We start from the raw sequence: 27,968 nt of genomic DNA on the forward strand, positions 1-27,968 counted from the left end.
TCTTCCGTATCCGAGCAGCCGCTTCAGATAGGTCTTGACCTCTCTTACTATAACGAGAGAGCGCATAGCCATTTTAATAGCCGATCTGAACACTGCCCGCCCCATCTAGGGGCTTTCTGGCAACAAAACGTTAGGTTTCTATATCTGAAGCCTTCAGATAGATCTTTAACTGCTCTTATCTTTATTAAGAGAAAGCAATAACCTCTCCTTCCGCGGATCAAGGTCCTGAAAAAAAGGAAAAGGAAGGCAAGAATATCTTAATTCAAATGAACACTGGATCCTTCTAGCCAATAAGGTTGGGTGAGTATTTAACATCACCCTTCTTGTACAAATAATTAAGTATGGCTCTATACAAAGAAAGTTGCCAATACTCTCTTGCGGAGGCAGCCGCAACCAAGAACACCAATTTCCTCTTTAGAAGGATAAATGGAAATATTTATGGTGCATCAGCCCAAGGTGCTGACTCTGTAAGCCAGCATACTGGATCCAATCCTCCGAGCACAAGGGCGCCTTAACTGGCGGACTTATACCCGTCACCCCTTGTATAACGGCCCAGATCAAGAGTGTGCTGAGATCGGACCCTTGATGGAACTTAAGGCCAGCTCCATCTCTTTTCCAATGTAGAAAGGTAAGAATTTTACCTATGACCTACTACCAAGGATTCCACCCCTTGGTTTCACACCAGGAATATGGGCCTTCCATATCCTAGGATATCTGGTCCTGGAGGCCAGCTGTCCTGTATGAATCAAGGTAACTGCCGCTGATTCTGATCCTCAAGAATGCAGGCTATAACAGCCAGACCATTAATACCCATGTATGCAAGACAGGATGTAACCCTGCAAAGCAGGCCTGGACATGCTGTAAGGGACCCTGGGTCCTCTACGATCAGTTCTGCTGTCCCTGCGCAGTAAGGTTGTATGGGCTATGCTGGAGCAATTAAGCCAGCTTCCGTTCTCTTCTGATGTAGCATGGAAGCCACAAAGGTTGCGGCCCTGGGGGGAGATAACACATAAACCAGCGACAACTGGGCCCCCAGGGTCACTAAAAAATCTGTCCCGCATGCGGGTGGATCCTTGGTCCTTGACACAAAGTTGTTCAATCTCTTGTTGAACCTGGACGTCAACACCCTTTATGTGCAGGGTAACGTTTCTGTGACATGTGGTCAGAAAAAATCGGGGTGTAGAGGCCAATCTCCCGGACCCGATTGTTGATGGCTCCAGTGAATCGCCTGCCAATCTAGCATTCCATGAAATGACAATTGACAATAGGCAAGGCACAAGCTCTTCTCTGGTAACCAAAGTAAACCACTAGAGAGGCATAGTCAGATTGTATTCAGACAGAGCAACCCTGTAACCTAAACGTTCAGGTCCTTAAGCCGGATGCTCCATCCGTAGCTCTAGCAAGCTAGCAGATAAGGCTCCCTAGGAGCTTGACCACCTTCCCTGTGCCGTGGTCTCTTCCAGGCCTGGATTCTATCCCTAGAGGCCAGTCCTCGCAACCTGCTCCCAGGTAATGGGTATGAAGGATATTCCCTTTTGCCAATCATTCAGTTAAGAACCCTAAACTGAAATTCCAGCATATCCCTGGGACAAGACTCCTAGGATAATGCTAAGTTAGGATCCACTCGTTCCAGGCCGACAGAGCAAAGTTTATATCAGCCTTGAATAAAACTGAGCATAGGGAACTGTGTTTGAATAAAGACGGCATATTCCCTCTAGACTGGGATCCCAACCCAGGAGTTCCAGATAATTAATCATGCTGGACTCCCCTAGGCCCAGCCATGCTACTGACTGATCTGTCAGCACGGGTTTGCCTCGGAATGACATTACTGCTAAACTCTGGGCCTTTAGCCCTGCTAGAGGCGGGTCCTAGCAGCCTTGTAAATAAACACACATGAAAATAGCTCCCCCTATGTGCATGTGGCAACCTTTAAAGCCATATGCCTCTATGGAAGCGTGTGTTCATAGAAGTGTGAGTTCATAAGAATATGTTTTCCGCAAACACACAAAAAAGGTGGCGTGCTGTATACACGCATACATATAGCATGTGAGCTATGAACAAGCATCCTGCAAGCAAGTATGCGCCTATGTAAGGCCAAGGAATCCTGTATAATTAAGGAAACCTAATTAGAATGCCTCCCAAGTCAAACTCTAGGCAAACATGCATTCTTATGCGATTCAGCAAATTTTCATGCGATCCAACATCTATGTATCTTAAGCACTCTTGTGCGGACAAGTACCCTTGTGGGACCAAGGATTCTTGTATGATCGAGCACCACTGTGCGATCCAGCAATTTTATGCAATTAAGCCTTTTAATGCGATTTTTGCGGACACAACCTCTCTGTGTGACCAAATATGCCTGAGTAATCCAGGACTCGGGTGATCAGATAACCATGTGTGAACCCGCATCTTTATGCGATTTCAGACCTTTTTGTGGAAAAAAGCCTCTCTGTGTGACCAAATATCCTTGGGTAATCAAGAATTGCGGTTTGTCAGGTAAACCTGTGTGATCCCGCATTTCTATGCACTCCAGCATCTTTATGCGATTTTAGGCATTCCTGTGGAAACAAGCCTCTCTGTGTGACCAAATACCCTTGGGTAATCAAGGATTCGGGTTATCAGGTAACCATGTGTGATCCCGCATCTTTATGCGATTTCAGGCACTCCTGTATAAAACAAGCCTCTCCGTACGACCAAATATCCTTGGATAATCAAGGACTCGGGTTATCAGATAACCATGTGTGATGTCGCACCCTTAAGCATTTCGATGGGATTTTAGACATGCCTATGGAAACAAGTCTCTCTGTGTGACCTAAATAACTTTGGGTAATCAAGGACCTGGTTTATCAGGTAACCATGTGTGATCCCGCATCTTTATGCACTTAAGCATCTTTATGCGATTTTAGGCATTCCTGTGGAAACAAGCCTCTCTGTGTGACCTAAATAACCTTGGGTAATCAAGGACCTGGGTTATCAAGTAACCATGTGAGATCCCGCATCTTTATGCACTTAAGCATTTTTATGCGATTTTAGTCACTTTGCTGTGATTAAACACCCTTATGTGAACATATAAAATCATACGAACAAAATAACATGTCTCTTTATGTGATCAACAATAAAACATGCTTTGTTACCGTTTTTTACCCCACATGCATTTTGAACATTCCAAACTCATGTACTTCATGCAAACATGTGGACTGTAAAGAGGCAGTTATGCTCTGCAGATGTGCGTCTCCGCAAACCTGCAACGTTAGCCATGTGCACAGCAGCAAATGTGCACCCCCCCTGTTGTGCATTCGGTTAGCCTGAAGCCAACACCAGGATGAGGACTTTATAGAGACAGAGGCTCTGGCCGTCTAGGCTAAGTGAAGTTATATGCAGCTTGGATCTCTGAAAAGACTGCAGCTGCAACCAGAGCTTTTGGGGCTTCTGATAGTTTTCTCCTCATTAACACCTGTTATCTGTTCTCTGACAGTGAACCTTCATCCTCAGGTCATACAATCCCTTGTTTGAGGATTTAGAGCAGGGAAAGGGACAAACCCTGTTTTCTGCTTGTGAGGCTGCTGTGAATATAGCAGTTAACCTCTTATAGACCTATACATGCAATGCAACAAAACATATGCAGAGTGCTGCAATGTTGGGGGAGGCTCACGCCTGACAGGGCTGATAGCTAATTATGTGAGCTATCTTAAGTCTCTACAGGGGAGGATAGTATCATGCAAGCATGATAAAAAGGGCCACCAGATTTAGGTGGTGATACCCCTTCCTACCCCTGAACCCTCTTTTACGGGGAGACAAAGGAGTCCTAAGCAAAAAGCAGAGGAACTTTAACCCTGGTGCATCAACAGCTGAACTTAGTCTAGCAAATAATGCTTGCCAACACAGCTAGATGCCGAGTAGGTGTCTTAAATGAATCTGTATCCAATTTCCACAAGGTGCTTACGTGCTCAAGCTACCGTGTCCCCCTGGCTTCTCTGACGTCTGGGCCTTTTGAAGGGGCTGCCCTGCGTCTGCACCATGAGCCGGCGCATGTGCGCCAGCGGCAACCTCCTTGGGAGAGGGAGATCCCCCAAGGAGCCGTAGAGACTACGAGGGACCCCCCCCCCCCATCGTGGCAGAGCCTGAAGCGGAGGCAGTAAGCTGCACCCTAGATCAGCTAACCTTGAGCTTCCGTTCCTGGAAAGCATGGCAAGCGAAACACCCGGCATGTCCTCTTAGGGCCCTTCCTGGAAAACAGATAAGACATACTCATGTAGGGGGTACCAACCTCCTGAATGGGAGATCTATGGGTATTACAGCCATCCTGTCTCAACAGACATAGTGGTTTCTTTGCCAAGGCACACATGCATTATAGGCAAGACCCAATAGCCCCTTCAGCGGAGGACTAGGACCCACTAGGGGAGGTATATGGGTGCCAGAGCCATCCTGTCTCAAAAGACTTTGTGGTTAAGTTGCCCATGCATAGAAGCATAAAATAGGCGAGACCCATAATCCCCAATGGAGAACCCACTGTCGGACCAAGTCCCGTAGGTACCTCCGCTTACCTTTCCACGCTGCAGGGTATTGCAAAGCAAGAGGCCCAGCCTTCACCCCTCAACGCGGGCTTCGTCTCAGACCTTCAGGGACTGGGGTCCATAGCAGGTCACCTCTCCCCTGGACCTATATAGCACCCTGGCAACAGAAAAAAGATTTGGTCTTTGACATCGACCAATGTACTGGAACCCAGGGTCCAGCTCTCAGAGAGAAGCATTATAGGCAAAACCTCGTTCTTCGTACCGAGGCCCGGGTACCGTCCACTTTGGCTATGAAGCACCTTGGACGGATCCGGATTTTATGGAGGCTTTTTACATCCAGCATGGATCCCTCCAGTGGGGCTCCTCAGAGCACATGTTAATTCGTGACCAACACCTTAGACACTGGTGAAAAAACTGAGGTGCTCCCAGTATGGGAGGGGTTATATAGGGAGGGAACTTCCTGTTCTAATTGATTACACCAGTGTCCAGCACCTGATGGTGGAATATAACCCACATAGTAATGATTAAGACTCTGTGTCCCGTGATGTACGATAAAGAAAATACTTTGATGTAAAGCCTACTTACTTACCTATAGAATCCCATTGCAAAGATCTGCAGCTTCCCCAGTGATCAGCTCACTTCAACTGTTGTTTTAGGCTACATTCACATAGATGACTAGCACTGATTCGCAGCGGTGAAAAAATCTACTCTATTCTTACGGCCATTTCTGCCACCTGTGAGCAACTAGCTGTGGCCGCTGAGTCCTGTACAATTCAATGACCGGTCAGCAGCTGGCACAGCTATCAATGCTGTCCCCCCAGCCAGAAATTACCTGCAGTCATCACTGCTGGATGTACTTTGTGTGCGTCCAGCAGTGATCACCGCTGGTATTCGCTGGCCTAGCTGAAAGCCATAGTTGGCTGCAGCAGTCGCAGACCTGTCATTGAATTGCACAGGGCTCAGTGGCCGCAGCTAGCCACTCACAGGTGGCAGAAACGGCTGCAAGAATAAGCAGATTCCTGCCCTGTCGCTTGAACCTGCGCTAGTCGTCCATGTAAATATAGCCTTAAATTAACATTAGCAAAACCAACACATGATTCTGACAGCTATAGCAGCAATAGCAGATCACTGGTGACTATTTTTCCATGCATAAAGTATCTTGAAAACTTAAAACTGCACCAATAGTTTGTTACATTTTGTTAAAAGGGACACTAAACTGGTTAAAACAAACAAATATTCTATTCAGGTATGCATTCTTAACTCCAAAAAAAGTAGGGCATAGTGCGTTATAATTAATCGAAATTAGTCGATTAATCGATTAAAAAACAAAACAATTAATCGAACAGAATTTTTTTTATCAGTAACAGCCCTAAAAAAAAGGTATCTTCTATTGCCATCAGCCTCCTCCAAAATTATTTTTTTTTGCCGTTGTGATCCAACTTCCTGTTGAAAGGGTAGCTATGTTCACTCTCCATGGTCCCAGCGTAGCTACCTTCTATGGTTTGTTTGCAAGATAAACTAGGGCTCGGGGATATATAGTGTGTTTAGAACAGCACACCTGACTGCAACTAAGAGAGGAAAATTAGGGGGAAAAGAAGAGGTTTAAAAGCTCACAGAAGATGTTACAATGTGGCAGAATAAGGAAATCATTTAGTGTCACTTTAAAGTGGTTGCAAAGCCACTTTGTTTACTTAATGGGATCCCCTTTGTTCCATTAAGTTATCTGCCCCAGTGTATGTGCTTTATAAAAAAAATATGAAGTTTTATACCTTATTTCAGAGCGTCCACAGAGATGTCAGCCGGCAGGAGGGGAGGAGGAGAGCGATGGGTGGTCACTACACATTTTTTTATAAGGCACATACACTGTGGCACATAATTTAACCACTTCACCGGGGGAAGATTTGGCTGAGGTGATCAAATGCCACCAAAAAGAAAGCAAATGGTTGTGGGGAAAAAAAGGACATCAATTTTGTTTGGGTACAACGTTGCACGCCAGCACAATTGTCAGTTAGACCCCTTTCACACTGAAGCGTAGTGCAGGCGATATAGCGTTAAAAATAGCGTCTGCAATCCGCCCTTAAATTACTGCGCTATTGTCTCCAGTGTGAAAGCCCGAGGGCTTTTACACTGGAGCGTTGCGCTAGCAGGATGGTAAAAAAAAGTCCTGCTAGCCGCATCTTTGGAACGGTGAAGGAGCGGTGTGTATACAGCTCCTCCACCGCTGCTGCCCATTGAAATACCGCCTGCAATGCGCTGCTTCAGTTTTAACCCTTCCTCGGCCGCTAGCGGGGGTTAAATGCACCCCGCTAGCGGCTGAAATGTGCCGCAAATTCGCCAATAGCGTTGGCAGTAAAAATAGTGGTGTGAAAGGGGTCTTAAAGCGACACAGTGCCATAGTGCAAAAAAGTGTTACTAAACCCACAAGAGTAAAGTCAGTCTGTATATGCAGCATAGAATGCGTGTTATACTCACTGTGGAACCTAAGGGGTTAATCCTCTGAATTGTGTAAAAAGGCAGTTTTATCCTGTATGCACAGATCCTCCCCTCCCTGCACGTCTAACTGGGGAAGGCCAGCTAACACAGGCATGGTAGCCGACCTGCACATGCTCAGTTTTGTCTTTTATGCTGGAGAGAACATTTACTTGTTCTCAGCGCTAGCCAGGTCACATGATATTGACATCACACAAGAGGGCATGTATACAGGCTGTAGTAGAGATCTCCGCCTACCTGAACTCTCAGCACTGGAGAAACTGTGCAGTTTATCATGTAACCGTGGTATACAGATCATCCAAAAAGGTATATAGTGGCAATATTTTAACGTAAAAAGAAGATTTATAAGCTGTGGGCACTGTGGGGGGGCGGATGAAATATTTTCATATTACTGGGTTTAGTAACACTAAGTTGTACAATTCACAAATGAAAAAATGGTGCTTTATACATATACACATTATTTCATACATACCTGGTTTATTGAGAAGACAGCGAAGCTCATACTCTACATCCGCCTGACGCTGCTCAAGGTCTTGCTGTTTGGTCCTACAAGAATTAGATAGAAAATATAAAAAAAATGGTTTAACACCCCAGTAGTATTATACACAACATGTAACCAGATCAACTCACGTGTATACAAGCTCAGACTCCCTTCTCACCAGAACATGCTTCTCCTGAATCAGCTTGAACCAGTCTACCAACAAACTGTCCTCATCTGTTTCTGTGTGAACAAGAGACAATTAGATATTGGTATCTTTTTTAATAGGAGTTTCCAGCACTCGTCTCTCTTCTTACCATCCTCCATCCTTCGTAGCTTTTGTTCAAGTTCCACCCCACGTCTTTCTAGCTCATCCAGACGAAGCTCAATCTCTTCCATTTCCATTTGAATCTCATGTTCTGGGATGTAGTCATCAGCCTGAACCTGGTTATGGAAATAGGCAATAGGAGTAAAATAATAAGAAAAAAATAATAAATGAGTCACTGAACATACACTTGGATTTGTACTGAAAATTCAAGTCTAATCATCAGTTCCTTTCTTTCCAAGCCACTGTAAAAATATAGTGGCTGGGTGGTGAGGACATCGAAGGGGATTGGGTGGAATTTTCAAGACAATAAAATGCATGTTCTTGCCACATAATTAAACGAATAAGCAAGGAGCCCCTTGTCAAGAGGAGAAGAAAGGCTGCAGGGCCATAACCAAAGTATATATCAGTTAGTAAGGATTAGAGATGGGAAGGCCTAGAAAAAAAAATGATAAAAAATTATTGGGAAACACTTTTTTTCCTAAAGTATTGTTTTTTCCCCCAAAAAAGTGAGAATATGTTTTTCTACAATGATAAATAATAAATCTATGACATGGTATTTAACCACTTAAGGACCGGACCAATAAGCAGCTAAATGACCCAAGGGGTTTTTACAATTCGGCACTGCGTCGCTTTAACAGACAATTGCGCGGTCGTGCGACGTGGCTCCCAAACAAAATTGGCGTCCTTTTTTCCCCACAAATAGAGCTTTCTTTTGGTGGTATTTGATCACCTCTGCGGTTTTTATTTTTTGCGCTATAAACAAAAATAGAGCGACAATTTTGAAAAAAATGCAATATTTTTTACTTTTTGCTATAATAAATATCCCCCAAAAACATATCTAAAAAAAATTTTTTTCCTCAGTTTAGGCCGATACGTATTCGTTTACCTATTTTTGGTAAAAAAAATCGCAATAAGCGTTTATCGATTGGTTTGCGCAAAATTTATAGCGTTTACAAAATAGGGGATAGTTTTATTGCATTTTTATTCTTTTTTTTTTTTTACTACTAATGGCGGCGATCAGTGATTTTTTTCGAGACTGCGACATTATGGCGGACACTTCGGACAATTTTGACACATTTTTGGGACCATTGTCATTTTCACAGCAAAAAATGCATTTAAATTGCATTGTTTATTGTGAAAATGACAGTTGCAGTTTGGGAGTTAACCACAGGGGGCGCTGTAGGAGTTAGTGTTCACTTAGTGTGCGTTTACAACTGTAGGGGGGTGTGGCTGTAAGACTGACATCATCGATCGAGTCTCCCTTATATAAGGGATCACTCGATCGATACGCCCCCACAGTGAAGCACGGGGAAGCCGTGTTTACATACGGCTCTCCCCGTTCTTCAGCTCCGGGGAGCGATTGCGACGGAGCGGCAATAAACGAATAGCCGCGCCGTCGTCCCGGATCGCTCCCCGAGGGGATCCGACCGCCGCATGTAGCGGGGGGGGGGGGTCCCGATCGGACCCCCGACCCGCGTCTAGGCAGGCACGTACAGGTACGTTGATGTGCCTGTCCGTGCCATTCTGCCGACGTATATCTACATGAGGCGGTTGGGAAGTGGTTATACTACATAACATTAAGACCTTAACCACTGCTATGTGGCACTGCACTATTTTAACTGATAATTGCGCGGTCATGCAACGCTGTACCCAAATGAAATGTATATATCGTTTTTTTTCACACAAATAGAGCTTTCTTTAGGTGGTATTTGATCACATCTGTGTTTTTTTTTATTATATAAATGAAAAAAAGTTTGACAATTTTGAAAAGAAAAAAATCTCAATAAATGTATATTTCTAGGTTTGCATGACAGTTATAGTGTCTACAAACTATGGGATACATATTGGAATTTCTATTTATCCATTTTATACTAGTAATGGCAGTGATCAGTGACTTATAACGGGATGGCGGACAATCTGACACTTTGTGGGAACTGCCACTGACATCACCAGTGACATTATTAGAGTGATCAGTGCTAAAAATATGCACTATACTAATGACACTGGGCAGGAAGGGGTTAACATATAGGGTGATGAAGGGGTTAAATATGTGCCTAACAAGTGTTTGTGTGTTTTCCTGTGGATCTAGTCGTTTTCATTCCCTGCTCAGCAGGTGATGAAAAAACTAGATTCCCTGTCACTGAACACAGCTCTGTGCTGTTTACACTCACAGAGCCGTGTCCCGTGAAGCTCAGAACCGATCACCGGCAATCAGTGGCCGGGACCTGGTGATCGGCATGTGTGGTGACGAATCACAGTGCAGCCAGGCCAGGCTTCCCGAATCACATATAAATGGTTAATGAAAGATTTCTGAGACTTTTTGTAAAGTTCCAAATTAAGTTCTCTCACCTGAAGACAAGCAAATTCTGGAATACAAGTCAGGGTCCTCTCAGGTCTTAATTGAAACGTAAGAGGGTACATTTGTCTGACAAATGAGTTTATCTTTATAACCTTTAGGCCCCGTACACACGAGGAGACATGTCCGATGAAAACGGTCCGCGGACCGTTTTCATCGGACATGTCTCCTGGGAGCTTTTGGTCTGATGTGTGTACACACCGTCAGACCAAAATCCCTGCGGACAGAGAACGCGGTGACGTAGAAGACACCGACGTTCTCAAACACGGAAGTGCAATGCTTCGACGCATGCACGGGATTTCGGGACGCTGGTTACACGTCATAACCAGCGGACATGTCCGATTAGGTGTACTAACCATCGGACATGTGCGACGGACATGTTTCCAGCGGACAAGCATGCTAAGAAACTTTTGTCCACTGGAAACCTGTCCGCTAGGCCGTACACACGGTCGGACATGTCCACGGAAACTGGTCCGACCGTTTGTACGCCGCCTTAAACGATTCCTACTAATGTTCTCCACCATCACAGCATAATGTTTACCTATAGGCTGGTCAGTAAATTGCTTTTTCTTTTTTTCCTCCCAGTAAAATGGTGAGACCAACATCTAGAGTGAAATATTTTCACAGTGCAATTTCTGCTGGGAGCAAAGCTGCAATTTTCAGATATTGTGAGAAGAAATATTCTTTTACAAAAGCTACAAAGATGACAAAACACATCCTTGCATGCAAGAGGTGCCTTAAAGACATTAACAAATACTTTATGGAATTAAAAGAGTAGGACCATAATGAACACGTAACTTTTCCCTCCAGAGTTCTCATTTTTTAGAAATACTCTGCTGCTTCTGGATCATCACAAAGTGTTTTCTTCAACTAACAGCAGCATCATGTAAGGAAGTGTTGCGAATAAGAACAATTGAAAAAGCATGTTTCTTTAATGAACAAGCTGTACTTTAATTTCAAGCATAATACATTATATATATATATATATATATATATATATATATATATATATATATATATATATACATATACACACATACATATACACACACACACACACACACACACACTGCATTTCACATTCAATGACTTTCATTTTGTAGAACGTCGTCACACTGATTTTTATTTTATTCCAAATTTATTTGATTTATTCAGATGGTCATCTATTCAGGACGGGGGTCCATCAGCAAGGAGGAGTTTTTTAAACCGGCTTACAAGTGGTTGCATACAGCCTGCTGATATGTCACTGCTTCTTTTGCACAATCTAAATAGGCTTTTTTTTTTTGCATGTGTAATTGTAGTTGAAAAGTGAACCATCTCCTTAAAAATAAAAAATTTCCATGGTCCAGAACCTCTGCAAGACTGGAATTTCACAGAAAATGTGTAGTAAAGTGCCATTATGTTGATTACATTTCCAGCAAATGGGTAACTAGTGGAGCAGGAGGGGAAAAGGTTGGAGGGACCCTGTGCTAACATGTCAGCAGTATTAATGAGGATTCCTTGAATTTTGCTGGAAATTGAGGTGTTTTGGAAAAAATAAAAGTTCAGTTGTGAATACCATATCCAAGCCTCTTTCCCAGGTTCCCCCTACTCTCACAGCTTTTATCCACAGGCAAAGGCAAATTCCTCTAACATCCTTTCTTCACAGAACAAGTGATGAGAGTACTGCCAGCCACAACAAGTTGTGAAGTATAGATCGGAGGTGGGTAATAAAAAATGATCCCAAACTTTCAACACCCCATGGAGCGCCATTAAATCTATTATAACCAAATGGAAAGAATATGGCACCACTACAAATACGAGGGCTGCCCACCACAACTCACAGATCAAACAAGAAGGGAATTAATCAGAGATTTAACCAAAAAAACAAAGAACACTAAAGGAGATGCAAAGATCCACAGTGGAGATGGGAGTCCATAGGTTCACTTTCATACAAAAGCGGGGGCAGAGCGTGCACAGCTTACTGTACAGGGGTAGAAAGGTAGGTAAATAACTTCAGTGCAGAAGACACAGAACATGTCTCTTCTGCACTAAAGGTCCTGCCTAATCGCCCATTTATTTATTTTTCAGCTAAAGTTCCACTTTAACCTGTAAGCTCCTTGAGGGCAGGGGCTACTGTGAATGTACAATATGTAAAGTCATGCGTAAATTGGTGGTGCATTTCTATTATATCACATGGCATAAGAAAGAGAGCTAAAGTGGTTGTAAACCCTTACAGACCACTTTGACCTATGGGTAAGCCTAGATTAAGACTTACCAATAAGTCCAAGAAATATCTCCTTAACCTACACGGTTAAGGAGATATTTCCAAGAAGACAACAGCGCTCAGGCGCACTGAGCATGCGGTCAGTGGTGGCTCCCGCGCGCAAGTGACGCCAGCGCTGCTCCGGCCAGTCACAGCCCCGGAGCAGCGATACCCAGAAGTCACTCCTGGTATCATGGCGGCGACTGAGGAGGTGTCGAGGACCGCTGCGGGGGCTTAATTTTCGGGTAAGTAATTCATAATGATCTAGTATGCATAGCATACTAGCTCATTATGAATTACTTACCTGAGAATGAAGCCCCCGCAGCGGTCCTCGACACCTCCTCAGTCGCTGCCTTTGTCTTGCAGGGTTTTTTTTTTTTTTTTTTTTTTTTTTTTTAAGAGAGGGTTTACGTCCTCTTTAAATCTACAGACAGTGTATTTGTCTAGACCAGGGGTCTCCAAACTGCGGCCCGAGGGCCAGATGCGGCCCTTTGCTAGCCTTTATCCGGTCCTCAGGACTTTATTCCTCCCACTGATATGAGGCACTATTCTTCCAACTGACTCCAACAAGTGGGCACTTTTTCTTCCACTGATACCAATGATGAGATACAATTACTCCTACTAGTAGGGGCACTACTCTTTATCCTACTGATCACAAACTATGAGTTCATATTTATTCTCACCAATGCTGGCCCGGGGCTTTTTCTGCCCCCGCTGGCCACAATCCGGCCCTCCTTAAGGCTGAAGAACATTAAGAAAAGTTTGGAGTTTGGTCTAGACCAGGGGTCTCCAAACTTTCTAAACAAAGGGCCAGTTTACGGTCCTTCAGACTTTAGGGGGGCCAGACTAGGGCCATTGGGAGTAAAAAATGTCCAGGTGTCCAGTGGGAGTAAATAATACCATATCCTAGGTGACAGTGGGAGAACTAGTGCCCCATCGTTGGTGTTAATGGAAAGAATTGATGGTGTCAGTTGAATGAATAGTGCCCCATTGGTGTCAGCAACAAGAATTATGCCCCATTTAAAATTGGATGGAATAATGCCCCAGGGGCCGCATTAAGGCAAGCAAAGGGCCACATCCGGCCCCAGGGCCGCAGTTTGGAGACCCCTGGTCTAGACTACAAAACGAATAAAATGAAAACAAGTAATGACACAACACCCGCATAAACTGGATTACTCATATAATTCTATACACTGGAAAGTTGCCAAATATGTAACAATTATATACATAGAAAACACAGCAAACACAGCAACGTAAAGTACAGCAACAGTATATTGTTAGGGCAATGTACCCACATAGGGGACTGTTCTGTCACTAGACAACAAACTGCAAAAATCATAAAACAAGCTGTAAAGGTTCCCAGTAACACGATACACAATTTTGCAATAGAACACAAAAAGCAGAAAAAGTTACAGCTTAAAGTGTAAGTTCACCTTTACAGAAAATCTGTAAGGTGAACTTACACTGGACAGAAGGAGAGCAGCGCAATCTAAGTGCAGCATTATTAAGACATTTTATTTCATAAAGGACAATTGGTAACCGGGTTGAAGAGAGAGAGCTGGGAGGAACGCGCGTTCGGAGCATGCATGCTCCTCACTCAGGCCATCCACAGTGGACCTTCTCCCAACCCCCCAGTCTTGCTGTACCTGAAGCCGGTGATCACCCGCTAGGAGACATCAGGTAGCCACTTCACCGGTCCGAAAATCTGAAATCCTCGTGGCTTTCTACCTCCTCCCCCAGACTGGTAAAGCAGCGACCAGATTCCTCCCAGCGGGTGATCACCGGCTTCAGGTACAGCAGGACCAGGGGAGATGGGGAGGAGGTCCAGTGTAAGTTCACCTAACAGATTTTCTGTAACGGCGAACTTACCCTTTAAAGTCAGAGCCCTGGTGACCAGAAAGTAATGCTGTGCACACATGATCGGTTTTTCCGACAGGATTCCGCTCAAGCTTGGCTTGCATACACACGGTCACACAAAAGTTCTCTGAACTTTTGACTGTCAAGAACGTAGTGACGTACAACACTACGACGAGCCGAGAAAATGAAGTTCAATGCTTCGAGCATGCGTCAAATTGTTTCCGAGCATGCGTCGGAATTTTGCACGTTGAAATTGCTACACATGATCGAAATTTGAGAACCAGCTCTCAATCTTTTGTTGGCGGAGCATACACACGGTCGGAATTTCAGCTCACATCAGACTTTTGCTGTCGGAATTTCCGATCGTGTGTACGAGGCACTAGTCAAACTTTGGGGTGTGGAATTACTCCATTTCTTGCCTATCTAAATGCAGATCTGTCAAGTAAATAAATAATACTGCATAGACCCATACATTCTGACATATATTCCTCCTTACCAAGAGTCAATGTTAGATAAAGAATATCAGATTTTTTTCTCTCACCTTCCGTTTGATAAGAGGAAATCCATGCCCTGGTGCAGGTCGATGTGCAGTTTTTGGTCCTTTCTTGCTCTTTTTATTTGTAGGTGAAGTGATTGGGGAAGGCTTTCTATTGAAGGGGTTTTCTTTACATGTAGGCTGAGAAAAGAGTAAACCACAAATGAGTATTGCCTTTTTCTGTATATCTGATGTTTGTTATGCTCCAACAGATGCATTTACCTTTATAAAGCATACTACACCCACAGACTGTTGAAGGCTTGCCAATAACAGCAATGTCAATAGCCATCTGGTATTGTTCACAGTTCTAACCATTATGCTTTTTAAGTATTACTATTTTTCTCAGATTTAAAAGTTTTATACATAAATCAGAATCCTTTTCAAAGTAGGTAAAAAAAAAGAGGGAGGTCGGATGCATTACACATACACTCACCGGACAGCTGCTCTACTGGGATTTTCACACACAACCATCTCTACGGTTTACAAAGAATAGCCCAAAAAAGAAAAAATATCCAGTGAGTGACAGTTGTTAACACAAAAATGCCTTGTTGATGTCAGAGGTGAATGGGTCCGAGATGATAGAAAGACAACAGTAACTTACATAACCACTCGTAACAACCAAGTTATGAAGAATACCATCTCTGAGTACACAACACATCGCACCTTGAAACAGATGAGCTATAGCAGCAGAACACCACACCGGGTGCCACTCCTGTCTGCTAAAAACAGGAAACTGAGGCTACATTTCACGCAGGCTCACCAAAATTGGGCAATAGGAGATTAGAAAAAAGTTGCCTGGTCTGAGGTGTTCCCATTTTTAGCTACGACATTTTCTTGGAACACTTTGGGCCCTTTAGTACCAATTGAGCATCGTTTAAAGGAGAAGTCCCAACCTGAGCCTTTTAGGCTGGGCTTTTTCTATGGGTCACAGGAGTGCAATTCGTTTTGCACTCTTGTGACCTGTTTTCAGCGGAGAGCGGTCTGAAGTCCGCTCTCTGCTGACGTCACTGCCATCAGTCAGGGCAGAGCGTCATCCCGACTTCCAAATCTGGAATCCGCCCGCTGCTCTGATTAGGGATGGGCGAACGGTTTGTCCCGAGCATGAGTTCGGGCCGAACTTTGGTTGTTAGGCTTATATGCAAGCTATTGTCATAAAAAGTGTGTGGGGACCTGGGCCCTGTCCCAGGGGCCATGCATCAATGAATTTACGTCAATGAACGGACGTTTTTTCGGGAGCAGTGATTTTTAAAAATGCTCAAAGTGAAACAATAAAAATTCTGTATTCCTTTAAATTTCATGCCTGGGGGCTGTCCATAGTATGCCTGTAAAGTTACACATTTTTCCCGTGTTTAGAACAGTCCCTGCAGCAAAATGACATTTCTAAAAGGAATAAGGTCATTGATCGTGGCTGTAATGAATTGTCGGGTCTCGGCAATGTACATAAAACTCATTAAAAAAACGGCATGGCCCTTTATGTCTGGTATGAATATTAAGGGGAACCCCGAACCAAAAATGTAAAAGACATTGCATGGGGGTCCTCCCCAAAATCCATACCAGTCCCTTCAGGTCTGCGCCAAAATGTAAAAAAAAAAAAAAATTGCGTAGGGGTCCACCCAAAATCCATACCAGACCTGAACCGTACCAGGCCACATGCCCTCAACTTGGGGGGGGGGGGGGGTGCTTTGGGACGGGGGGCTCTGCAACAAAACAAGAGATAAAGAACCTGAACACAAATAAAAACTTGCATTACAGCTTGAAGCACCTTGCGGCCAAAACTCGCATCAGCCATGGCTTGAACATTTACCTTTTACAACTTGGAAAACACAGGACAAGGTGCTGGCCTTGCATATCTGGGAAGCAGATGCTCAATGCTGAGAGGCAATAGAGATACCAACAGCCGTGCTGGAATGGGCAGGCCCAGATACTGGAGGAGGCACTGTGTCCCTAGGAACATAGGCCTTAGAGATAAGTTTCCTGATCCACCTGGCAATGAGGGCCCACAGGCAGGACAAAAAAGGACCCCGACAGCCCTAACTAAAACCATATCCAGGCACAGATGTGAGGGGAAGTTGGGAATAGGCAACTTTTATGTCTACTGATGCCAGAAATGCAATGACAGTTCTAATTGATTCCATCAAGAAGTTTTATGCACAAAAAAAATAATCTGTTTAGAGATTTTAAGTTAAGCATGGGGTGGATGCCCCCATAAGGTTTTGGGACTGTGGATAGGTGTGAACAGAAACCCTAAAAATGCTCTTCTGAAGGAGCTGCTACAACAACAGACGTCTCTCCGCTCCATAGAGTGGTGGCGCCCCTTAATTGTGAGGAGGGATTCTGGGAAGGCTGAGTGCACATATGAGCTTTTTTTGTCGGGCAGGAACACCTTTCCCCCAGTCACTTAATCAAAAAAAGTATCAATAGATTCCCCAAATAGGCCATCAGCACCAAAAGGCATGCATAAAAGCTGCTTTCTACAAGCAGGTTCAGCAGACTTAGGGCTAGATTCATAGAGAGTTACACCGGCGTATCAGTAGATACGCCGTCGTAACTCTGAATCTACGCCGTCGTAAATTTAAGCGTATTCTGGAAACCAGATACGCTTAAATTAGGCTAAGATACGAGCGGCGTAAGTCTCCTACGCCGCCGTATCTTAGGGTGCATATTTACGCTGGCCTCTAGGTGGCGTTTCCATCGATTTCAGCGTAGAAGATGCAAATGAGCTGGATACGCCGATTCAGAAACGTACGTGCGCCCGGCAGATTTGTTTGCCTAAGGCTTTTTCCGGTGTAATGTTAAGTATGGATGTCATTCCCGCGTCGAATTTTGAAAATTGTTTGCCTAAGTCGTTCGCGAATAGGGCTTTGAGTAAATTACGTTGACGTCACCTTCGTGAGAAACGTCATTTACGTGGGGTCATGTTTAATTTACATAAAACACGCCCACCTCTTGACAATTTGAATTTGGCGCGCTTACGCCGGCAGATTTACGCTACGCTGCCGCAACTTACGGAGGAAGTGCTTTGTGAATACTGCACTTGCCTCTCTAAATTGCGGCGGCATAGCGTAAATAACATACGCTACGCTCACACAATTTTACGTCGCCCTACCTGAATCTAGCCCTAAGCTTTTAACCACAACATTTTTTAACATATTCACAGAGAAAACAGACATTCTTGAGACCTAGCAAATTACATTATCTAGAGCTTTAACACAAAACAATAATAGTCAGAGCATGAGCTGCAATTTTCTGAGAGAGCAGGGTTCTTAAACACAGGTTCTTGGTAGCTGTTCATTTGTGTTGACCAGTTAGCAATTGTCTAGCAAATACACATACAGTGGGGCAAAAAAAGTATTTAGTCAGCCACCAATTGTGCAAGTTCTCCCACTTAAAAAGATGAGAGAGGCCTGCAATTGTCATCATAGGTATACCTCATATTGTCAGAGACAATATGTGGAAACAAATACAGACAATCGCATTGTCTGATTTGGAAAGAATTTATTCTGGAAGCCAAAAGTGCTGAGACTTATACAAAGAACTCAGAAATAGTGGCAGAAAATAAAAATACAAATGTAGTGCCAGACAAAAATCGGATAGGAGTCGAAGATAATTTTAACAACTTTCTTAATTGGCACTTATACCCTCTTCCTGCCCAGGCCAATTTTCAGCTTTCAGCGGTGTCGCACTTTGAAAGACAATTGCGCAGGCATGCAACACTGTACCCAAATGACATTTTTATCATTTTTTCCCCCCCACACAGTTTTCTTTTGGTAGCATTTAATCACCACTGAGTTTTGAATTTTTTGCTAAAGAAACAAAAAAAAAATTTGTTATAAAATTTTGCAAACCGTCAATTTTTCTCCTTCACTAATGTGCGCTGATAAGGCTGCACTGATGGACACTGATAGGTGGCACTGATAGGGGCCGATGTCCCTGTAACAGAAGCCGGTGACCGGCTTTCTTCTTTTCCCCTCACGTTGATCGTGGGGAGAAAAAAAGCTGATAACGGGCTTCTGTTTTCTTCCGTGATCAGCTGTCATTGCCTGACACCTGATCACGTGGTAAAGGGCTCGCCATTATTGGCCTTTAACCCTGTTCTGTGATCAGCCAAGGCCAAAGGACCAGACGATAACAGAGCACGTTGCCCATGTGCCGCAGGGGGCGTGCGAGCAGCGCCATCATAGAAGGACGTCTACTGACGTGCTCCCATCACTGGAAGCCTGCGCTGTAGTCGTCTTTTGGCTATAGCGTAGACGGAAAGTGGTAAATAAAAAAAAAAGGTCTATGAAAAGAGCCAATGCATTTTGGGGGCAATACCACTCTCCTTGATCAGGGCTCAACCAAGAATAAAACTGGGATAGACTCCGAGAAACCAGTGACTTCTCCAGAGTTGTGTCTCACCAATACAGGAAGTGTGTTACTGGCCAGATCACCAGGTGAAAACAGAAGGGAAACAAAGCCAAAGACAAGAAAACTGATGCATCCAACATATCTAATGGTTAGCAAGCTACAATATATTAAAATTGTGGGGGTTTAATACCACTTTAATGTACATTGTAAGAGCGCCAGATTTAATTAGCCTTTTTACTAGCTTGGTAAAGTGAATTTTAGCACCAAACTCAGTGTATATGTTTATACAGGTAGTTAAGAAAGCATTTGTTCTTTACGTGCAACAGTATTCTTTTAACCAGTATGTATTACCACCGTCCTCCAAACTATCACACTTACCTTTACTGGTTGCTTAGCTTCTGGAGAGGGGGTTGTTAGTGCAAGATCAGGACATGAAGCTTGTTGGCTGGGATTTATTTGTAGACTGTCAGAAGAGGAATCTTTCTTTTCTGGGGAAAGGCTTTCCTGTACTTCGCTTGTATTGGCTAAGTCACTGGATGAGGAGAGGCTGGTATTGGCAGACAGGTTACTCGCATCGTGACTACTGGCTGTCGAATGGTTGACAATGTTTGTGTTCCCTACATCTGAAGGTCCAGATGTGGTGGGGGAGTGAATGGTTGGTTCTGAGGAGCTTTTAGGAACATTTTCCGACTCACGACCCTTCGTGGAGGGTTCTGTGGGAAGGCTCTCTGTGCTTAGAGCTGGGGATGGGCTGCCAGAAGGAGGCTCTGAATGAGACAGACGGGAAGCCAGACCACTTGAGTGACGGGCTAAAGACAAAAGAAAAAAAAAACAGTAAAAAGGAGATGCACACAAAATATACAGTTACAGTAGAGCTGCATAATTTTGGCTAAAATCAGAATCACATTTTTTTTTTTGCTTAGAATAAAGATCACGGTTCTTTCAGAATAAAATCATCTTTCACATTATTAAAACTTTAACTTTATTGTTTAGGTTTTTTTAAATTCAGATAAATTGTGTTTGAAAGACCGCTGCGCAAATACAGTGTGATATAAAATATTGCAACAACCACCATTTTATTCTCTAGGATCTCTGCTAAAAAGAAATTATAATATAATTTTCTAGCAATGAATATTTATTTTAAACTTGTAAGCAGCAAGTGTCAGAAAAAGGTTTAGTCTTTGAGTGGTTAAACTTTCCTCATCTACAGTCAGAAGTTCAAACTAGGGTTGTCCTGATACCACTTTTTTAGGACCGAGTACAAGTACTGATACTTTTTTTCATGTACTCGCCGATACCGATTACCGATACTTTTTTTTAAAATGCAGCCTTGTGTCCCCAAATGCAGCCTTGTGTCCCCAAATGCAGCCATGTCCCCAAATGCAGCCATGTCCCTAAAGAGAAAGCCAAGTTTATTAGCGCTTTGGGCACTAGGTGGCAGCGGCAGCAGCTCTCCTCCATACCCGAAGACTGCTCTGCTCCGCTCTCTGCCCCCTCTCATCCCGCTCTCCGCCCGCTCTCGGGGGGAAAAAAAGTATCGGGAGAAGCATCGGGAGCATTTGCGCGAGTACAAGTACTCGCGCAAATGCTGGGTATCGGGACAACCCTAGTTCAAACCCTTTGATCTAAAGAACTATGATGTTGTGATATAACTTGGCAGGCTGCCTGGATTATTATTATTATTTTCTTTCAGAACTCTCTGCACTTGTTAGATAGAATCCGGAAATGCTGTTTTAAGACCGGGAAGGGAAAAGAATCGTGATTTCGATTAATCATGCAGCTCTAAGTTACAGTAGCACTTAAACTGATATTTAACCAATAACTGCGGATAATAAAAATCAAGAAATAGTCTTATAATACAAAAACACGCACAATAAAGCCACCCATACATGGATCAAAATTTGGGCAGCTCAGCAGGGACCAGCCAAATTTTGATCCATGTATGAACACTGTGATACCACAGAAGTCCATGTACAAATGCTTTGAGTCACGGAGTACACACCAAACAGGAGCCTTGCTTTACTGTAACCACATGATCAAAAAATCACTTTACTAATCATCAGGGGACTCAGCTGTCATAGCCAGGACTGATGCCGCGTACACACGATCATTTTTCAGCATGAAAGAAAACGTAGTTTTCCCAACTGCATCATTAAAACGATGTTGCCTACACACCATCGTTTTTTTTTTAATTATCTAGCAAAGCGCGGTGACGTACAACACGTACGACGGCACTCTAAGGCCAATGTCAAGTATGGCCGTCGTTCCCGCGTCAAAATTTTAAATTTAACGTCGTTTGCGTAAGCCGTCCGTGAATGGCGCTGGACGCCATTTACGTTAACGTCGAAACCAATGACGTCCTTGCGACGTCATTTAGCGCAATGCACGTCGGGAAATTTTAGGGACGGAGCATGCGCAGTACGTTCGGCGCGGGAACGCGCCTAATTTAAATGATCCACGCCCCATTTGAATTAGGCGGGCTTGCGCCGGGCGAATTTACGATACGCCGCCGCAACTTTACCGGCAAGTGCTTTGTGAATCAAGCACTCGCCCGTAAAACTTGCGGCGGTGTAACGTAAATGTGATACGTTACGCCGACGCAGATTTATGCGAATATACGTTAATCTGGCCTGAATTTTTTTTCATGCTGAAAAATTATCGTGTGTACGCAGCATGAGAATCGCAACCGCACAAAAAGTGTCAACTGCTTGTTCTCAATGGGGAGAACATATACTAATGTATTCTTTGCATTTGACATCATACGGGGGGAAATTAATATACAGATTGTGAGCAGGAAGGGGTTAAATAACACTCCAGTGTACTTGCTGATAATACTTTGCTTTAAAGCGGGAGTTCACCCATTTATTAAAAAAAAAAAAATTTCCCCTTAGCTTCCTGCTCGTTCGGTCTAGGGGAATCGGCTATTTGTTTTAAAATATGAGCAGTACTTACCGTTTTCGAGCTGCATCTTCTTCCGTCGCTTCCGGGTATGGGTTTTCGGGAGAGGGCGTTCCTTCTTGATTGACAGTCTTCCGAGAGGCTTCCGACGGTCGCATCCATCGCGTCACTTGTAGCCGAAAGAAGCCGAACGTCGGTGCGGCTCTATACTGCGACGTTCGGCCGACGTTCGGCTTCTTTCGGAAAATCGTGACGCGATGGATGCGACCGTCGGAAGTCTCTTTGAAGACTGTCTATCAAGAAGGAACGCCCATTCCCGCAGCCCATACCCGGAAGCGACGGAGAGGATGCATCTCGTAAACGGGTAAGTTCTGCTCATATTTTAAAACAACTAGCCGATTCCCCTAGACGAAACGAGCAGGAATCTAAGGCTAAAAAGTGCTCTCTAAGGGTGAACCTCCGCTTTAAGTGGCAAAATCCCCATGGCTGAAAACTGCTGTGCTGAGTTCCTCACTCGGAAACCCAACTCTTGTAACATGCAAGAATTATTTGACCTACTAACACTACATCTTGGGCCTTGTTCACATATCGCTTAGCAGGAAAATGGGTTCCTGCTAGAAACCTAAAAAACACGATTAAAACACTGAAGCACGTGTCATGCATAGGGCAGCCCATTCACTTTAATAGGTTGCCCTATGCATGTTTGTCGTTCCAAAAAAGCAAAGGGACACCATTTTGGCCCTGAGCAAGGTGCGATTTTACACACAAGTGTTGTCAGGATAAATGGCACCCAAATGCTGTTGCAATTCCAATTGTTGCTTTAAGAAAACTGCAAAAATAGTTACCAGTTAATCTGATTAAAAAAAGAAACAAGTTCATCTAGTTCAATTAAACAAAAAGGGGGGAAATTGTTTAATGAAAAGTGACGTAGACAACTGAAGCATACAGTGACTTGAAAAAAGTATTCATACCCCTTGACAAATAAATATCTGAAAAAGTGTAGTGTGCATTTGTATTCAGCCCCCCTTGAGTCAATACTTTGCAGAACCTTTCACTGCAATCACAGCAAGTCTTCTTTGGGGAGGTCTCTACCAGCTTTGCACATCTAGACTAGAGGTCGACCGATATGGGTTTTTCTCTGGCCGATGCCGATATTTAGAAATCGGGGCAGCCGATGGCCGATATATGATGCCGATTTTTGCGGCCGATATTTTGGGCCGATTTTTGGATTGGGATGCATTGTGGAGGAGGATAGATGGTGCTGGGCGTGGGTGGGAGATGCGTTGTGGAGGAGGAAAGATGGTGCTGGCTGTGCCTGGGGGATGCATTGTGGAGGGGGGTGGATGAATGGTGCTGGGCGTGGGTGGGGGATGCGTTGTGGAGGGGGATGGCTGGATGCTGCTGGCCGTGGAGGGGGGATGTGTTGTGGAGGGGAAGAGATGGATGGTGCTGGCTGTGGATGGAGGGAAGGGGGTGGATGGATGGAGCTGGCCGTGGGGGATGCATTGTGGAGGTGGATGGAGGGATTGAGCTGGCCGTGGGTGGGGGATGCATTGTGGAGGGGGAGAGATGGATGGTGCTGGCTGTGGATGGAGGGAGGGGGGTGGATGGATGGAGCTGGCCGTGGGTGGGTGATGTATTGTGAAGGGGGATGGATGGATGGATGGATGGAGCTGGCCGTGGGTGGGGGATGCATTGTGGAGGGGGAGATGGATGGAGCTGGCCGTGGGTGGGAGATGCTTTGTAGAGGGGGGTGGATGGATGGAGCTGGCCGTGGGTGGGGATGGATATATATAAAATGAGTGTGTATACAGGAGAGGGGTGTGCTCTAACATGTACACACTGTTCCCTCCAGCACTGTCCATTGGGTGACACCTGTGAGCTCCCACGTGAGTTGGAGTACTATGTACAATCACTAGAGAGCCGAGGCACCTATCAGAGATGATAGGAATACTGTACATTACCCCAGTCTCCAGCAGCACGAGAAATGTATCCTTCAGCCACGCTGCTGGTAGCCTGCGCGCCGACACCCCCCCCCCCCCTACCTCGGAGGGCTGTACTGTAGCAGAAAGCAAACTTGTCACAAGCCCGAGCAGCTGCAGTACAAGTTGTCTGCGCGAAGAGATCACAAAAGCTTCCTGCATGCTGGGACGGTGGCGAGATTACTGAACATGGGCTCTAGGCTACGGCTGGAGCCGTAGCCTAGAGCCTATGTTCAGTAATCCCGCCACCGTCCCAGCATGCAGGAAGCATAACAAGTGTGATCTCTTCGCACAGACAACTACTGCAGTTGCTCGGGCTTGTGACAAGTTTGCTTTATGCTACAGTACAGCCCGCCGAGGTAGAGGGGGGGGGGGGGGGGGGTCGGCGCGCAGGCTACCAGGCTGAAGGATTAATTTCTCGTGCTGCTGGAGGTGGATCGGGGTTTAGCGTGGCAGCCGAAAATCGGCCGATTTTTTTACAATAATCGGCCGATGCCAATTTCTTAAAAATGGCCAAATATCAGCCGATATATCGGTCTACCTCTAATCTAGACTGTGACATTTTTGCCCATTTTTCTTTGCAAAATAGCTCAAGCTCTGTCTCTGATTGGATGGAGAGCAAGGATGAGCTCAGGCGTGTTCACAACCCGCACATGCAGAGCCCGCCAGGAAGTCGGCACTGCACTTCGCTAATCAAAGGCCTTGAGATGTTTTCCCGATCTGCGGCTGCAGAGATCAAAAAATGTCTCACTGCCTTTGATTAGCGCTGTGCAGTGCTGAATTCCTGGCGGGCTCTGTGCGTGTGGGTTGCGAACACGTCTGAGCTCATCCTTAATGGAGAGTTTCTGTGAACAGCCATTTTTAAATCTTGCCACAGATTCTCATTTGGATTTAGGTCTGGCCATTCTAACACATGAATATGCTTTGATCTAAACCATTCCATTGCAGCTCTGGCTGTATGTTAAGACCCCTTTCACATTGAGGCATTTTAGCGTTAAAAATAGCACCTGAAATGCGTCTCTCATGGCTCCTCAGTGTGAAAGCCTGAGTGCTTTCACACTGCTTGCGGGATGGGAAGAAAAGTCCTGCAAGCAGCATCTTTGGGGCAGTTTGGGAAAACGCCCTGCCCATTGAAATGAACCACAGGCGCTTTTAACCCTTTCTGTGGCCGCCAGTGGGGGGTTGAAATGTGCTGCTAAAACGATGGTAAAGCACCACTAAAACTAGCGTTGCTTTAACGATAACGCACCCCTGCCCCAGTGTGAAAGTAGCCTTATGGTCATTGTCCTGCTAGAAGGTGAACCTCCTCCTCGCCAGTCTCAAGTCTTTTGCTGACATTAACAGGTTTTATTCCCAGACTGCCCTGTATTTGACTCCATCCATCTCCTCATCAACTCTGACCAGCTTCCCCTTCCCTGTTGAAGAAAAAGCATCCCAACAACATGATTCGGCCACCACCATGTTTCACGGTGGGGATGATGTGTTCAGGGTGATGTCCAGTGTTAGTTTTCCATCACACATAGCGTTTTGCTTTTAGGCCAAAAATAGCTTTTAAGTGCATGTCAAAGCAAAATAAAAGAAAGAGAAGTGCATGCACATCTCCCCTTGTTTTATGTACATACAAAAAACTGTTGATCTGCCTGAAATGCACTAATTTCTCAAGATTCTATTCTGGACTGACCACGCACCGCATTTTTTGTTGCCTTAAGTGGTGTCACTCCCCTCAGTGTCTTTTCCCAAACTACAAATTAGGAGGGCTCTTAACCACTTCAATACAGGGGATTTTCACCCCCTTCCTGCCCAGACCAATTTTTAGTTTTCAGCGCTGTCGCACTTTGAATGACAATTGCGCGGTCGTGTGACGTTGTGCCCAAACAAAATTGATGCCCTTTTTTTCCCACAAATAGAGCTTTTTTTGTGGTATTTGATCACCTCTGCAGTTTTTATTTTTTGCGCTATAAACAAAAGAAGAGCGACAATTTTGAAAAAAAAAAACACAATATCTTTTACTTTTTGATTTAATAAATACCATATATATTTTTTTTTTTTTCAAAACGTTTTTTAGACTGATACGCATTCTTCTACATATTTTTGGTAAAAAATCAAAATTAAAAATAAATCGCAAATTTGATCGGTTTGCGCAAAAGTTCTAGCGTCTACAAAATAGGGAATAGGGAATAGAATTATGGCATTTTATTTTATTTTTTACTAGTAATGGCGGCGATCTGCGATTTGTATTGTGACCGTGACATTACGGCGGATATATCGGACACTTTTGACACACTTTTGACACATTTTTGGGACCATTCACATTTACACAGCGATTAGTGCTATAAAACTGCACTGATTACTGTGTAAATATGACTGGCAGGGAAGGGGTTAACACTAGGGGGCTCTGAGGGAGTTAAATATGTTCCCTAAAGTGTGTTCTAACTGTAGGGGGAGGGGGACTCACAAGGGGAGGAGATCGATGTGTGTTCCTCTGTACTGGGAACACACATCCGTCTTCTCACCGCTGACAGGACAGATCCATGGTTCTGCCGTGATTGTGGACAATCGTGGCCGCCGGGCACCGGGTCCCGAGCAATGCGGCGGGGGCGCACACGTGCCGCCGACAGCGCGGGCGCGCCCCCTAGCGGCCGGGAATGCAAGGACGTCATATGACGTCCAGTCTGAAAGACGAGAGGTTCCCGCCGACGTCATTTTTTATAGAGATTTTGCAGAGGACATGGGACAGCTCAGAAATTGACAAGATCCACATTTTTTTTCCACTTATCAAACTGAAATATTAAAATGCTTTCAAATTGTATAATTAACAGACCAGAATGGAGCAAATAAGTCCATTGTTGGGATTTACCTATAGTGCCTTCAAAAAGTATTGCATAGCCCTTGAAATTTTCCAAATGTTGTCATGTTACAACCAAAAACATAAATGTATTTTATTAGAATTTTATGTGATAGACCAACACAAAGTGGCACATAATTGGGAAGTGGAAGGAAAATTATAAATGGGTTTTCAAAATTTTTTACAACTAAATATGTGAAAAGTGTGGTGTATATTTATATTCAGCCCCCTTTACTCTGATACCCCTAACTAAAATATAGTGAAACCAATTGCCTTCAGAAGTCACCTACTTAGTAAATAAAGTTCACCTGTGTGTAATTTAATCTCAATAAAAATACAACTGTTCTGTGAAGCCCTCAGAAGTTTGTTAAAGAACCTTGGTGAACAAACAGCATCATGAACACCAAGGAACACACCAGACAGGTCAGAGATAAAGTTGTGTAGAAGGTTAAAGCAGGACTAGGTTATAAAACAAATATATATCCCAAGCTTTGAACATCTCATGGAGCACTGTTCAATACATCATCCGAAAATGAAAAGAGTATGGCACAATTTTAAACTGATCAAGACATGACCATCCACCTAAACTGACAGGCTAGGCAAGGAGAGCATTCATCAAAGAAGCAGCCAAAAGGCCCATGGTAATTCTGGAGGAGCTGCAGAGATCCCCATCTCAGGTGGGAGAATCTGTCCACAGGACAACTTTTAGTTGTGCACTCCACAAATCCAGTCTTTATAGAAAAGTGGCAAGAAGAAAGCCGTTGTTGAAGGAAAGCCATAAGAAGTCACATTTGCAGTTTGCACAAAGTCATGTGTGGGATACAACAAATGTGTGGAAGAAGGTGCTCTGGTCAGATGAGACCAAAATGTAACTATTCCAGACAAACCACTGTATATGCAGATGAAATACTATAACCTCTCAACATATTAGGAACAGTTTGCCCTGCCAAATGATTTGTATTTACAGTAAATCCAGAAAGTATTCACAGCTCTTCACTTTTTCCACATTTTGTTATGTTACAGCCTTATTCCAAAATGAATTAAAATAATTGTTTTCCTTAAAATTCTACAAACCATACCTCATATGATAACA

General features: G+C 44.2%; 1 protein-coding gene across 2 annotated transcripts in view; it reads right to left on the reverse strand.

Moving 5' to 3' along the window:
• The window catches only part of MICALL1 (MICAL like 1), a 90,644-nt gene that overhangs the window by 11,209 nt on the left and 51,467 nt on the right, over positions 1-27,968 (reverse strand). The window contains exons 9-13 of one of the 2 annotated variants that reach the window (XM_040359549.1): positions 19,529-19,959; positions 14,810-14,944; positions 7,800-7,926; positions 7,635-7,719; positions 7,477-7,550 (exon numbers count right to left, since the gene is read on the reverse strand). In XM_040359549.1, coding sequence (XP_040215483.1) covers positions 7,477-7,550; positions 7,635-7,719; positions 7,800-7,926; positions 14,810-14,944; positions 19,529-19,959 — 852 coding nt within the window. Of the gene's footprint in view, positions 1-7,476; positions 7,551-7,634; positions 7,726-7,799; positions 7,927-14,809; positions 14,945-19,528; positions 19,960-27,968 lie in introns of both variants that reach the window. The other variant, XM_040359548.1, reaches the window with a different exon arrangement.

This window comes from Rana temporaria, chromosome 7 (assembly GCF_905171775.1).
Source record: "Rana temporaria chromosome 7, aRanTem1.1, whole genome shotgun sequence".
Taxonomy (NCBI): Eukaryota; Metazoa; Chordata; class Amphibia; order Anura; family Ranidae; genus Rana; species Rana temporaria.